Source organism: Eschrichtius robustus, chromosome 19 (genome assembly GCF_028021215.1).
Source record: "Eschrichtius robustus isolate mEscRob2 chromosome 19, mEscRob2.pri, whole genome shotgun sequence".
NCBI lineage: Eukaryota > Metazoa > Chordata > Mammalia > Artiodactyla > Eschrichtiidae > Eschrichtius > Eschrichtius robustus.
Window position 1 is genome coordinate 58800306 of NC_090842.1, and position 15618 is coordinate 58815923.

General features: G+C 48.9%; 1 protein-coding gene across 2 annotated transcripts; it reads right to left on the minus strand.

Moving 5' to 3' along the window:
- Positions 1 to 1107: 1107 nt before the first annotated feature.
- PLAUR (plasminogen activator, urokinase receptor) lies at positions 1108 to 15001 on the minus strand. Of its 2 annotated transcripts, none has more exons than XM_068528681.1 (7): positions 14873 to 15001; positions 13164 to 13274; positions 11738 to 11878; positions 5414 to 5566; positions 4705 to 4839; positions 2571 to 2717; positions 1108 to 1670 (listed from the first exon to the last, which is right to left on the minus strand). In XM_068528681.1, the coding sequence occupies exons 1-7, from the start codon at positions 14922 to 14924 to the stop codon at positions 1417 to 1419; spliced, it is 993 nt and encodes a 330-aa protein (XP_068384782.1). In that variant the 5' UTR covers positions 14925 to 15001; the 3' UTR covers positions 1108 to 1416. The 2 variants fall into 2 exon arrangements, with proteins under 2 accessions (XP_068384782.1, XP_068384781.1); XM_068528680.1 differs by having other exon boundaries at positions 11738 to 11881; positions 14873 to 14999.
- Positions 15002 to 15618: the final 617 nt, after the last annotated feature.

Sequence of the window (15618 nt, forward strand, 5' to 3'; positions counted from 1 at the left end):
CAGGGCTTCCCTGGTGGCGCAGTGGTTGAGAATCTGCCTGCCAATGCAGGGGACACGGGTTCGAGCCCTGGTCTGGGAGGATCCCACATGCCGCGGAGCAGCTGGGCCCGTGAGCCACAACTTCTGAGCCTGCGCGTCTGGAGCCCGTGCTCCGCAACAGGAGAGGCCGCGATAGTGAGAGGCCCGCGCAGCGCGATGAAGAGTGGCCCCCGCTTGCCACAACTGGAGAAAGCCCTCGCGCAGAGACGAAGACCCAACACAGCCAAAAATAAAATAAAATAAATAAATAAATTAAAAAAAAAAAAGATAACCAACAAGGACCCACTGTATAGCACAGGGAACTCTGTGCAATATTCTGTAGTAACCTAAATGGAAAGAGAACTTGAAAAAGAATAGATACATGGATATGTATAACTCAATCCCTTTGCTGTACACCTGAAACTAACACAACGTTGTTAATCAGCTATACTCCAATATAAAATAAAAATTTTAAAAAAAAAGAAAAGAAACCCTGTCCTTCACCTGCCCCCAAATACCACGGAAAATGTCCTTTTCCTTGATCAGCCGTAGGGCCCCAGGGGAACGTAATTTTGTGTCTGTGGGCTTGCCTCAGCGAACCATGGAAGACATGAATTCTGCCATGGTACTCAAAGAGTCCCACTGAAATGGTAGTTCTGTCTTTTTCTCAGTTTGTCTGAGGGTATCCTAGGAAATATAACCCAGCCTTTATCTCCTGCCCCCAGAGCAGCAGAGGAATGAGGTCCAGTCTTTATTCCTCACTGCAGGGCATCCAGGGGTCATCTCCTAGTCATCTCCTATCTCAGAGCCCCCTAGGAAATGCAGACATGTCTCCTTAGAACAACAAAGTAGTCTGGACCTTTGGATGTGGGAGAAGAGACTGGAAGGTTAGTGCTTGGGTGAGTGAGTTGGAAGGTTGCATTTGGAGCCCGGAAATAGATGTGGAGGTGGCTTAGGGTGGAAGGCTGCATGGGACAGCTCCCAAGGCTGGGACCTCGAGTGCTTGGGTCCTACAATATGACCCCTAATTCCAGGAGCCTGAGGAAAGGTGTCCCCCAATCGTCCTCTCTGGAGAAGGGCAGATCTAGCTTTGTTCACTGATACAAAAATCTTTATTTAAGTACAAAATATTAAATAAAACAAATATTAATTAATAATAATAGCGGCAACAATATTAATATCACAAGAGCTCTCGCCTGCTGGCCCGTAGCCTTCCTCTAGTTTTTCTCCTCTGATTCTCACAGTTCTCTGAGATAGGTGTTTTGGCAGCTGGGAAAACTAAGGCCCAGAGAGGGGAGCACACTGGTCTGAGGTCACACAGCAAGTCAGTAGGGCTGGGAGCTAAGGGAAGGGCAAAGGGATCCCCTGGATCCAGCCAGGGCAGTGGGAGTGTGGGGTTCAGGTGCAGAGTAAAGTACCTCCCCACAGTCTGGCAGTCATAAGCAGGGTGACGAAGAGGCTGAGGTGGGCAGGGCCAGGCAGGGGGGCACCCCCCGTGTGGGGCTGGGTAACCAGGGCTGCATGGTTACAGCCGTTTCCAGTACAGCAAGAGACGTTGAGATGGGTGAGGCTGAAAGCTTCAGCCACATGGAGGCCTTGGCACCAGGAGGGGGTTGCACAGCCTCTTATGGTGTAGCTTGGGTTCCCCAGTCCTGAGGAGAGAGAAGACCATGTGAGACTCCCAGCTCTCGGGCCTGGGACTGGAATTCTCACTGGGTGACATACTACCTCGTGGTGGGTACCCCCGGAGAAAGCAGCAGTTCTAAGTGTGGTCCCGGGACCCCTGGGGTTCCCTCAGACCCTTCCAGGGGATCTGTGAAGTCAAACTTATTCTTGTAATAATGCTAAAACCTCATTTGCCTTTTCTTGCTCTCACAAATGGTTTTTGCTCTCACAAGGGGTTTCCTAGAAACCCTAGGACATGTGATCTTGCAACAGACTGAACACAGAAGCAGATATGAGGGTCCAGCTGTCTTCTATTAAGCCAGATATTAAAAAAGATTGCAAAATGGTAAAACAATGCCAGTCTTCTCGTTCAATTTTTTCATTTTGGAAAATGTCTCCTTTTTTTCTTTCATAAAAATATGTCCACATGTCGTGAGTTTTCAATTGCTCTTTTAAAATGAACAAATACATTTTTTAAAGACTCTTGGTTTTCATTTCTAATGCAGTAAATATCTATAGATATGACTGACATAAGCAATAATTTTTAAGAGCGTGAAGGAATTTTGAGACCCCGAAGTTTGAGAACCTCTGGAATAAAGGAACCTGCCCAGAACTTCACAGGATAGGATCCTGGGAGGTCCACCGGAAGTCCCACCCACCCACGGAAGTCCCACCCCCAAAGAAATCCACATTTCTGTGGCCCAAGTATACATTGCCTAATGAACAAGTCCTAATTTCTTACTACACTTTGCACCCTCCTGAAGGAAGTCCCACCTTCTCCAACAGGATGATCCACCTCAGTTAAGTCCAGCTTCATGGGAAGTTACCTCTTGCAGAACCCCCCATTACCCCCATAAGTATCCTCTCCCAGCCTCCTAATGGCTCACCATTAGTGCCAGTGGCTTCCAGACATTGATTCATGGGGCCTCGGCAGTCAGTGAGGGAAGTCTCTTCGGAGGAACATCCATGGGTGCTGTTCCCCTCACAGCTGTAACACTGGAAGCCGTTCAGTGGCAGGTTTTGAAGCTCCAGGACTTGGAAGAAGACCAAGTGACACAGAAACCAAAGAAATTAGCATGAGCGGTTCACAGCATTATGTCCCCAGGACTCCCAACTCTCAGCCCTAGGTGTCGTGGAGCCCTCTTGTGGTCAGGCATTGGAACAGCACCCTCTTTTGGGGGGTTCTCTACGGCCTGCGAGAGAAATTCCAACTCCCAGCTCCCCACGAGCCCCCACCTGCCTAGACACAGGGTAAGACGAAACAGTCCTTGCCCTCAGAGAACTTACGATTTAGAGCTACACTGTCCCATATGGTAGCCACTAGCCACATGTGGTTGTTTACATTGACATTGAAATTAATATTAAATAATAAAGAATTATTGCTTATGTCAGTCATATCTATAGATATTTACTGCATTAGAAATGAAAACCAAGAGACTTTAAAAAATGGATTTGTTCATTTTAAAAGAACAATTGAAAACTCACGACATGTGGACATATTTTTATGAAAGAAAAAAGAAAAAGGAGACATTTTCCAAATATCAAGTGCTCAAAAGCCATATATAGTAGAGGCTACCATATCTGACAGTACAGATACAGAACATTTCCATCACCATGGAAAGCCCTGTTGGACAGTAGTGATTTACAGAGACAGAATAACACAAAGGATCTAGATTATATTGAAGGGCAGAGTTAGGGAAATTTTCCCTGAGGACAGTGCTTTGACCTAACGAATCAGAAGTAGCCAGCCAGGTGAACTCCTGGGGGAGAGGTGTTCCTGGTGGAGGGTACTGCCTGTGCAAAGGCCATGAGACAGACACATGCTGGATTAGAGAGGGCATAGCAGAGTCTTTGGATTTCATTCTAAAAGCAAGGGGAAGGCGCTGAAGTGATTGAGGAAGAGTGACATGATTTGATTTACATTAAGCTGTTGGTGGGAATGTAAACTGATACAGCCACTATGGAAAACAGTATGTAGGTTCCTTAAACTAAAAATAGAACTATCATATGACCCAGCAATCCCACTACTGGGCATATACCCTGAGAAAACCATAATTCAAAAAGAGACATGCACCCCAGTGTTCACTGCAGCACTATTTACAATAGCCAGGACATGGAACCAACCTAAATGTCCATCGACAGATGAATGGATAAAGAAGATGTGGCACATATATACAATGGAATATTACTCAGCCATAAAAAGAAATGAAATTGAGTTATTCGTAGTGAGGTAGATGGACCTAGAGTCTGTCATACAGAGTGAAGTAAGTCAGAGAGAGAAAAACAAATACCATATGCTAACGCATACATATGGAATTAAAAAAAAATGGTACTGATGAACCTAGTTGCAGGGCAGGAATAAAGAGGTAGACATAGAGAATGGACTTGATGCCATGGGGTGGGAGGGCGAAGCTGGGGCGCAGTGAGAGTAGCATCGACGTATATACACTACCGAATGTAAAATAGTTGGCTGGTGGGAAGCAGCAGCATAGCACAGGGAGATTGGCTCGGTGCTTTGCGATGACGTAGAGGGGTGGGAAAGGGAGGATGGGAGGGAGGCTCAAGAGGGAGGGGATATGGGGACACGTGTATGCATATGGCTGATTCGCCCTGTTGTGCAACAGAAACTAACACGGTATTGTGAAGCAATTATACTCCAATGAAGATCTATTTTAAAAAAAAAATCACTCTTGCTGCTGTGTTGAACATTGGCTGTAGGGTAGCAGGAGGACCAGCAAGGTCATTGCAACAACCTAGGTGAGAGGCCATGGTGGCTTGCACCAGGCTGGTGAGCAGTGGAAGGATTCAAGAGGACATAGAAGCATAAAGCACAGGTCTTGGTGAAGTTTTGATAGTTTCATTGAATTCCCACAAAATCCTTCTTTGAGAAAGGGCTTGATAGGTCCATTTTTCAGAGAAGGAAACAGAGAGGAGGGGTTTCCCTTCAAGCAAGCAGCAGTCAGCCTGAGTGCACCTCCCCACCCCAATCCCAGGCCTCACGCCGGGTCCCCTGCCCCTTACCTGGGCCCCCATTGCATTTGGTGGTGTTGCAGCACCGCAGGAAGTGGAAGGTGTGGTTGTTGTGGAAGCCAGTGGGGCCTGGGCAGCCAGGAAGGTTGCCACAGCCTCGGGAGTGGCGCTCATCCCCTGGACTCTCTGTGGGGGCAGAGGAGGAGGTCAGATTGTTGATGAGGGGCTGAGATTGGATTTGCCCATGGTAGCAGTCCTCTGTCCATCCTCTGCTTCATCCTTCATTATAGGACCCTCATTTTATTGGGAGCAGCCATATATCTAGCCAAAAGACACAATTTCCAGTCTCCATAGGTATAGTCATGTGGCTAAGTTCTGGTGAACGTGATCTAAGTAGAAAGATTTTATGGGACTTCTAGAAAGGAGAACCTTTACAGAAGGAGGGGTGCCCCCCTTTTGCCCCTTCTTTTCCCCCCTCCTTCTTCCTGGAATTTGGACATGAGATCTGGAGCTCAGGCAGCCATCTTGGACTATGAGGTGATCTTGGGAATGGAAGCAATATGTAAGAGATGAGAAGACATTTGGGTTCCTGGTGACTGTGGAACTGTCCTAGTGGCCCTGACTTCCCATCACTGGACTTTCTGTGTGAGTACTAACTTTCTACCTTGCTTAAATCCCTGTTATTTGGGGGTTGTTGTTAAGTGCAGCCTTGGGGAGGAGCAAAGCAGGGAGGGGGAGTTGCTGGCAGGTTGGGGCTCACCTTCCAGGCTCTGGTGGGTTACCACCTCTAGGCACTGTTCTCCAGGGTTGCGGCATTGCAGGGTCTTGTCCCAGCCCCTCTCACAGCTCAGATCTGACGAGGCACAGGAAGAACATTCGAGGTAACGGCTTCGGGGAAAGGTAGAAACCTGGCCTGTTTGGGGAGGATTAGGAGGGTGAGACTCCATGGGGAGAGTCCTAGAGACCCAGCTTCCTTGAGGACTCACTTCAGTATCAATTCTTCCTTATCCCACCCTTCAGCCAATCATCAAGTACTGCCCATCCCACCGCCTGAATCTTTCTAGAATCCATCCCCTCGTTTCCAGCTCCATGACCAGGTCAGACCTCCTTCAATACCAGCTTCCTCCCTGGCCTCCTGGTTTCCATTCTTGCCCTTCCCACCCCAGTGCATCCCACATAGCCCTAGAAGAATGTTTCTAATACTCAAATCTGACCCTGCCTCTCCTCTGCTCAACACTCTTCCATGGGTCCCCAGTGCCTACAGAATAAAATCCAAGAAACTCAGCGTGGCTTTCAAGTTCCATCAAAGACTGGGTCCTGGTCACCTTTCCTGCCTCATCTCCCTCCACCATCCCCTCAGACTCTACACTGGTTTTCCTCAGTCCCCGAGTATACATGCCGACTCCTGCCCAGCCTTTGCATCTGCTGTGGTCTTTGCCTAGAACCCTTTCCCTGCTCCCTATTTTCCCTATCTCCTACTCATTCTTCAGAGGTCATCTTTTCCAATTTTGCCTCCTCCAAGAAGCCCTCCTTGACCTCCCAGGCTGGATTAGGTGCCTCTCGGGGCTCCCCAATCCCAGTCCTGCCCACTCTGGGTCATCCCCGTCTGGTGACAAGTCTGTTTCCCTCACTGTTTGTTTGTCTGTTTGTTTTTGGCCATGCCACGTGGCTTCTGAGATCTTACTTCCCCCACCAGGGATGGAACCCCTGCCCCCTGCAGGGAAGCTCGGAGTCCTAACCACTGGACTGCCAGGGAATTCCCTGGTTTTGTTTTGTTTTTTTCACTTTTTTTGTTTGTTTGCTTGTTTGTTTCCTTCTATGGATTCAGTCCCAGGAGGGTAGGGCCAGGGCTGTCTTGGTCATTACTATGTCCCAACACAACCCAGCACAAGGCTGGGGCCAGAGAAGATATTCAGTAAATATTTGTTAAATGAATGAATGAATGAACAATTACTTAAAACCCTTCTATTGTTCCCTGTGGTAGCCAGCTTCCAAGATGGCCCCCAGTGATCCCTGCTTCCTGGTATTTGTCCCTTGTGTAGTCCCTTCCCATAAGGAATAGAGCTGACCTGTGGAACCAACAGGATACTGTGGAAATGATGGTGTGTGACTTCTGTGGTAGATCACGCAAGACACTGAGATTTCTTCCTGGCTCTCTCTTGGATCACTTGCTCTGGGGGAAGCCAGCTGCCATGTTGTAAGGACACTCAAGCAGCCCCACCGTGAGGTCTGCATGGTGAGGAACTGAGACTTTTGCCAAAGCCATGGGAGCTGATCATCCATGTGAATAAAGCTACCTTGGGCATCTTCAGATGACTGCAGACCACTGTCATCTTGACTACAACCTAATGAAAGATCCAGAACCGCCTAGCTAAGCCACTCCCAGAATCTTGACCTTCAAAAACTTTGTGAAATAATACATGCTTACTTTTGTTTTAAGCTTTGGGGCAATCTGTAATGCAGCAATAGATAATTAATACACTACCCAATCATGTCAGAGGTCAAAGCCTCACTTAATTGATCTGTGATAAACTTGCCTCTCACACGGACCTTTCAGTCCAGGCCAAGTGGATGAGTTACTTTTCCCTGGAAACACCAGAGCCATCCCTCTGCCCAGGCTTTGGCTCACACCATTCCCAAGCCTGGCATGCCCTTCCCTTCGTGACCCCAGATATCCGAGTTTGAGTTTGGGCCAAGTCTTAGAGAAATTAGAGAGAGGGCTGTCTCAGCCAAGGCTCTCAACTGGCAGGCCAGCAGCTGTAATTAGGTGAATCGCTTTCCTCCAAAGCCAGATCTTCCCCACCCTCTCCCAAAAGAAAAATAACTAAAAGGCTGACAACCCACGTCTTCTAATATGAACCACCATGAAAATGAAAACACAAATTGCCATCACTGCCAAAATAGCTGTCTCATACCACCCATGGGTCTCCTTTGTGAGCTCTTCTTCTTATGTCACTCTTCTAAATGTGGGTGATCCTCAGGCTCTGTCTTAGGCCCTTTTTTCATTTCTCGTGGTACACACTCTCTCCCATGGGATGTTATCCATTGACACAGCTTCATCTCCACCTACCTGCTGGGAACTCAGAAATCTCTCTCCAGGTAAGACTTCTCTCCGAGCTCCACACCTGTATACCCAAGGGCTTCCTGGAGGTCCCCTGGCTATCCATCAGGCACCTGAATCTCTACCTGCCCCCAACAAGACTCTCCATCTTCTCCAAACTGCTCCTTCTCCTGAACTCCACGTCTCTGAGATGGCCCCATCTGGTCCCCCAGGGTAGAATCCTGGCAGACTCCTTGATCCTCCATATCTAGGCACCCATCTGGATACTTCTACTGCCCTGTCTTCTGGTTCTGTAATCCTTTTGCTCTACTGTTTCTGCTCTCCAGTCAGTACATCTATTGAGTTCTTAATTTTAGTTCCTGTTCTTTTTTTTTAGTTCCTGTTCTTTATTTCCTGTTGGAATCATTTTAAAAATGGTTTCCAGATTTCTGCTAAAAAGTAACCTTTCCTCTATTTTCTTGAATATATTGATCATAGCTCTTTTAAAGTTCCCCTGTCTAATAACTCCAATATCTGATTCATGACAAGTCTGTTTCTATTGTGGGATTTTTCTCTTGGTTTCTGGTCAATTGGTCCTTTCTGTTTTCTTCAGGATACCTTGTACGTTTTGACTAGATGCCAGACACAGACGACTATTTGTAAAGACTCTAAATGACGTTATCTTCTGCCAGAGAGGATTAGGCTTTCCTTCTGTCAAAGATCCGACGTAGGCATTTTTAGGGCTGGTCTATTTCAGTTTTGCCCTTACTCCTAGGATGTGGTCTCAGGGGAAAGCCTGAGACCTCTCTTTCCAACGTGGCAACTTCGGTCCCCCAGCATCATATGCCTGCTGGAATTCCTGCTCAGTTCTGTAGCTTTCCAGATACTATTTTCTGTAGAGTTCCTTGGAGTCTCACCCTATGCATGTACGGCTTGCCAATGACTTGAAGGAAATTTGCAGATCTGGGGACTCCCTTTTCTGTGGTTCCATGCATTCCAGGATTTTACTTCTCATTTTCCAGACACTCTGGCAACCCCAGACTCCAACCTCTGCCTTGTCAGTCTAGCGACGATCTCTTTCTATTTGCGTTCTAGTTCCCTTCCAGAGCAGTGAATTGGCAAGTGCACTCAAGGAAAAAGCCAGCTTGTCTGTGGAATTCGACTTCTGCGCTTCCCTTATTTCGAAGATCGGAGCATCTCAACTTCCTCTCTTCATTTGCTTGCTCTTGAGTGACTTTAATAATTGTTTATAATTTGTCCAGCTTTTATAACTGTCATTGGCAGGGGGGTTGGTCTGATACAGGTGTCTCCACATGACCAGAACTGCATAATCACCCCTACATCTAATCCATCATTACACTCTGCTCATCTACCTGCTAAATAGCTCTTAAATCCATCCACTTCTCTCCATTTGCACAGCAGACAGACACTGTCTTCTTCTTCTTCTTCTTCTTTTTTTTGGCTGCACCACGTGGCATGCGGGATCTTAGTTCCCCCACCAGGGAATGAACCCGCGTCCCCTGCAGTGGAAGCACGGAGACTAACCACTGGACCGCCAGGGAAATCCCTACACTCTCTTCTTTATCTGGACAACCTCACGCACCTCCAAGTTGGTCTCCCCTCATCTACCTTCCCTCCATCCTTCCTTCCCTCCAATCTCTCTTCCACTCTGAGGTCAGAATAACGTGTCAAAAAATACAAATCTGATAGTGACGCTCTGTACTTGAAACCCTTTCATGACCTCCCAGTGTTCCCCAGATGAAGTCTATATGCCCCACCATAGCCTAGAAGGCCCTGTATAATGTGACCTTGCCAATTTCAGCAGTTCCTCTTGCCCCATCTCGTCCTTCTTCCAGCCATGCTACTTTCACCCTCCTCTGGGCCTTTATATCTGTTGCTCCCTCTGTCTGGAAAACCCTTTCTACTGTCTTTTTAACAGTCTGACTCCTATTCATCCCTCAAGATCCAGCTTAGCTGTTGCTTCCTGTATAGGAAACCTTCCCTGACCTGAGTCAAGTATCTCTTCTAGGGTCCTACAGCCCCTACTCTTAGTTACCCCAGCCCTGATCACTCTGGCCTCTGTTTCCCCTATCTCAGCCCTGACAATTCTGGACTGTGCTTTCCTATGACAGCTCTGACCTCTCTGGTCTCTGTTTCCCCTATCATGGTCCTGACTCCTTTGCATGTGCTTCCGCATCCCAGCTGTGACTAATCAGGGCAGTCACTGTCACGTGATGGGTCTGTCTGCCCCCCCCCCCGCCCCGCCCCGCCCCGCCCACATACACATACACACTAGACTATGAGCCCCATAGGGGCAGGGCCCAAGGCTATCTTGGTCACTCCTGTGTTCCCAGTATCACAGAAGAACAGGATGTGGTTTAACCAACTATTCTAGTCATCACAAGCAGGGTAAAATGGCGTTAGACATGGGGCTGATAGGGACTTCCCTGGCGGTCCAGTGGTTAAGACTGCGCACTTCCAATGCAGGTGGCACGGGTTCGATCCTTGGTCAGGGAGCTAAGATCCTACATGCTGCGTGGCATGGCCAAAAAGATAAAAGGGAGGAAGCTGATATAGATATATTAGTTATTAAATTACTGAATTGACAGCTGCTGCCCAAGTGGACCCCTGACCACTCCCAACCCTCTCTGTATTTTACTTTTTTTGGCCACGCTGCACAGCTTGTGGGATCTCAGTTCCCCGACCAGGGACTGAACCTGGGCCACGGCAGTAAAAGCCCGGAATCCTAACCACTAGGCCACCAGGGAACTCCCCACAAACCTGTCTTTAGAACTCTCATGTCCTCAAGATCCACTAACGGGGTAACACCAGGCCCAGCAAGAGGCCTCCAGTTCTGACTGGTCAATATTATTCTGCGGCACTGACCAATATTGTTAAATATTTTGACTATTATCTCTGATTACAAGTATTATTTAGACTCAATTACAAGTGCTTTCCTTCAGCACATCTAACAGAGAGAGGAAGCCGGCATCCTCTCTTGTCATTTCCTTGAAAATAAACATCTGATTCAGTCCCCACCAACAGATGAAAGTTCGAGGTCAGGATAAATGAAAATCTAGTGGAATCAGGATGGATGAAGAACAAGGAAAAAAACCCAGTGCAGGGGCAGGTGCTCTGCTTCCTGACGTCATTGTGACTAGACTGGTCTTAACCCCTTTCCTTCCTCACCAGGGCCAGAAAGAGGAATCTCTGCCTGACCGTGCACCATGGGTCCATTCTCTCCCCACCCTTCCTCTGCTGTGAGAACTTGGGGAATTTGAGCCTTTCTAAGTCTTTTTCTTACGCTGACCAGAGCCTAAAGGCATGAAACTCATCAAAAAGCCTTATGGAAGTTTCTTCACATTCTTATTTGTTGCCCAACTTACGAATCATCGATTCTAGGGAACTTTCCAAGCCCCTGGCAGCCTGTCTGATTCCCTCCTATTTTGACTTCCTTTAAGAACTCTGAGTCTTTGGTATCTCTGGTCTTTGTATCCCTTGCTGAGCATCTATTGCTTGAATCATCTCCTGTCCTATGAAAAAAATTACTTGGCAAAACATCAGTGACATACCTCACCTACCTCTCAAGTGGGGGTGTGTGTGTGTGCAGCTACTTAAAGGCAGGCGTGGCACCTTATAAGTAACAACCACACACACACACACATACACACACACCCACAAACACATATGAGATGGGATGGGGTTAGGGATGGGATGCGTTTGTAGTTGGGAGTGGGATTGGGGACAGTTTGAGATGAGATGGGGTTGATTAGGGGATAGGATTAGAGATGTGTTTGGAAGGAGGATGGGTTTGAGTTGGAGAGTGTTGAGGATAAAATGAAGTTGGGGACGGGATTGGAGGTGAGGTTGAGCCAGGGTTGGAGCCAGGCTGGAGATGTGTTTAGGATAAGGAAAGGTTTGAGCCGGGGTAAGGCATGGAGCTGGGGTTGGGGTGGCCTAGGATTAGGGATAGGACCAGGATGATGATGGAGGCTCAGCTGGGCATGGTTTGGGGATGGGGATGGTGAGGGCTGCCCTACTCACCAGGACTGGGCTGGTTGCACAAGTCTGACCCACACACGGCCTCTGTCAGGGTGATGATCTGCATGCCAGTCCGATAGCTCATGGTCCTGTTGGTCTTCTCCGGGTGGGTACAGCCTCTCTCCACCACCTCCAGCTCATCACCTTCTATAAGGAATGTCTCATTGTCACCCCCGAGGCTCCCCTGGGCCCAACCAGCCTCTGACACTCCTGGTTATAAGGTCACCCGCTCCCAGGGCTGATCCCTGCCAGGCCTCTCCTCTTGCTTGAGTCCAACTCTCTCTTTTCTAGAGTTATCCACTCTCCCCCCAACCCCCTACACTGGAAGCCTACTTTCTTTTAGTGATAACACTATCCCTGGGACCTTCTGGATCCATCTACCCCCTCCCTCCCAGCTTGGTGATCTTACCAGGGAGATACCTCTGATAGGAATCTTTAAAGGAAAATGCTTCGAGCTCACCAAAAAGTATAAGACAATGATATAATAAATACTGTGCCTTCATGACCGAACTTTATAAGATATTAGCATTTTGCCATATTTGTTTCAGATATTTTTAAAAAAAGAAACCAAGTTTAAAAGATAGTTAAAGCCTCCTGGTTACCTCCCTCCCTCAAATCCCATCTCCCTTATGCTCCGTCCAGAGGCAACCACAGGTGTAGGTAATTCTAACACCTCTGTATGCAGAATATATATTATTGTTTATTTGTATATTGTTTATTTATTTTGATTGTTAGAAACTATTTCTATTAAAAGGTGTCAAACTCTGCAACATGCTTTTTTTTCTTTCTTTCAACCTTACATTTTTGAGATGTATCCAGGTTAATACCTGCAGCCCTAGTTCCTTCATTTAAGCTGCTGTGGGGTATAATACGTGATTATACTGTAACGTTTTTCCTCTGCTGACAACTGACTTCAGTCTTTCCAGTTTTCCACATCACAAACATTAGGGCTAAGAACATTCTTTGACATGTGTCTCTGGGCAAGTGTGGCCAAGGTTCTCTGGGGTCTCTGCATTCCTAGAAGTCCAACTGCTTGTTGTAGGGTATGTTCATCTTTAACCAGATATTGCCTATTGCCACGTCGCTCTGTTTGGTGCATGCACCAATTTACCCCCCTAACAGCAAAGCCCGCAGCTCCACATCCTCATCGACCTCAGTATTGTCAGATTTTTCTTTTTTTTCTTTTCTTTTTTGCCGCGCCAAGTGGTATGCCGCATCTTAGTTCCCCAACCAGGGATCGAACCCGTGCCCCCTGCATTGGGAGCACAGAGTCTTAACTACTGGACTTCCAGGGAAGTCCCTGTCAGATTTTTAAACGCTTGTCCATCTGGGGGCGTGTAACCGGTCTCCGTGTCTTTTTCATGCGTATTTCCCCGATGGCTCGTGAAATAAGGTTTCTTTGTCACTCGCGTTCCCTGCTCCAGCTCACCTTCCCATATGTGCAGGACCGTGGTCCTGCAGAGGTCCTGGCCGGGGGCACACTCTTCCACCCTGCAATTCCCGGTAGTCTTACACAGCATGCACCGCAGGCCCCAGGAGGCTGGGGGCAGAGGGGGGAGAGGAGAGGTGTTATCGCTCCGCGCCAGGATCCCGCTCTCGCCCCCTTAAGCCCCAATACCTGGACCAAGTCTCCAGGCCATGTGCACTCAGGTTCGGGCTCCACTTTTGCCCGCCCCTGGGTTCCAAGGCTGGTTTCCAGTCCGCTATACCATCTTTAGGCCAACGTTCAATCTCCACCCTCTACCCTAGAGTTCTTTCTCCGTCCACAGGTCCTTCCTAAGTCCAGCCCTCGCTCGCTTTCCCTTTAATTCTGTCTGAGCGCCGGGCCCATCCTGAAACTCCGACCCCCCCTCCTCTCCGCGGGTGTGGACGTTCTAGCCCGGCTCCCAATTAGGTCCTTTCCTCCAGCCCGCCCGCCTCGGCCTACTCCGCCTCGCGAGCTCTCCTAGGGGTGTTCTAGCCTCACCAACTCCAGCCAGTCTTTACGTTCTACCCCCGTTCCCCGTGCCCTCCACTAATGCCCACTGGTTCTCCTCCTCCCCGTAGCCTCTCCCCAGCGTTCTCTCTCCCCACCCAACAGTCCACACCGAACTTCTAACTCCGCGCATCAGCCGTGCGGAGATTCTAACCCCACTACTACTGTGGCCTCCCCAGAAGTTCTCCCCCCTCCCACTAGCTGCTCCCGAACTGTTAGCCCCTCCCACTGCCCCTCCCCGAAGTTCTGACCCCGCCCACTAGCTCCGCCCCAAGGCCTATCCCTGCCCATCACGTCTCCCTTGGGGTCCCTTCCCCGCTCCAAATTCGGAGTCCCTTCCTGAGTCGTTACTCATTCTAGGCCTCCCGCGGTCCGGAAAGCTTTCCCGGTTATTCATTACCGAACTACCTCCCAACCCCTACCCACCCCCACCCCGGCCCTGCCGCGCCCTGACAGCAGTTCCTTCTCAACTTCCTTTCATTTTCCAACCCTTTTTAGATTTTCCAGAGAAAGGAGGTGAGAAGTCTCGTCGGCTAGAGGATAGTGAAAGGGAAGGCGCCTCGAAGGACAAGCCTTGGGTCCCCGGCCCCTGGCCCTGCGACGCTGAGCCTGACTTTCTTTAGACCTTTTGTTAAATGAGACGCTGTCCTCCCTGTCTTGCAAATGTGTCTGTGTGTGCGTGTGTGTGCAGGGGGGGAGGGGGGGAATCTGACAGAGTGCAGAGGGCTGTAGGAGCCCCCGCGGGTCAGAATCCCACTTACAAGGACTTGCTGTGTGACCTCGGACCAGTTAGTTAAGCTCTCTGTGCCTCAGTTTCTCTGTAAAACGAGGTTAAAATAGTTCCGCCCGCCCAGTTGGGAATTGCAAGGAAGGAGCTTAGAAGAGTGCGTGGACTAAGGAGCGTACTCGCTACATGGCGGCTGCTGTTAAGGGTCTTGGCTCAACGAATATTTCCTGAGCGTCTACTGTGTGCCCGGTACCGCGCCGTGTGAGGCTGCAGACAGCAGGAGAATTAGTATTTGAGTGTGGGTGGAGGGGCTGGGGACTGAGCCCTCCTCCAAGTCATCAGACTCTGAGCTCTCTTCCCCTCCCCTCCCCTCTCCCTTCCATCCCCCCCGTCTGACCCGGTCCCCAGCACTGAGATTCGGGCACCCAGCCCCTACCTGGAATGCAGGTCTGAGCCAACAGTAGCAGCAGCAGCAGCGGGCGGCCCATGTCCGGCGGCGGCTCCTCTCCGCGGTCTCCCTGCACCTCTCAGTCTGGCGCCCGGGAGGAGACAGTTTTGTGGCCCTGGGGGCTCCTCCCAGACGTTTGCGAAAGAGCGAGTCAGCTCCAGATGCGTGGGTCATCCACCCCCACCCACCTACCTCGCAAACTTCCTTTACCAGGACGCGGCCAGCGAGGGGTAGGGGGGCTGGCTCTGCTCGGACTCAACGCTGGCCGTAGTCACAGCTGTCTCCAGGCTGCCTGGGTGCAAATTCCACTTCTCTCTCTTACTGCCATGGGACCATGGGCAAGGGCCCTCACCCCTCGGATTAAAACTTGTCACGACGGGAAATTTGTGGCTGATTATTAGATAATATAGGTCTTTCCTTAGTTTTGTTAGGAAGGATAACGGTAGTGTGGTTATATGGGAAAATGTCTTTATCATTTAGAGCTGCACGCTGAAATATTTGGGGATGAAATAATACAATGTCTCCATTTACCTTGAAACACTTCAGCCAAAAAGTAGATATTGCTGTTATGACCATGGTTTTGTGGTTATGTGGAAAACTTTTTCTTATATTTTACAGATGCTCAATGAAATATTTAGAGGTTGAATGTCATCGATGTCTGCATTTACCTTGAAATATTTTAGGAAAAAAGAAAGGCAAAATAGCTGTATCAATTATATCGAGGTAACTTATAT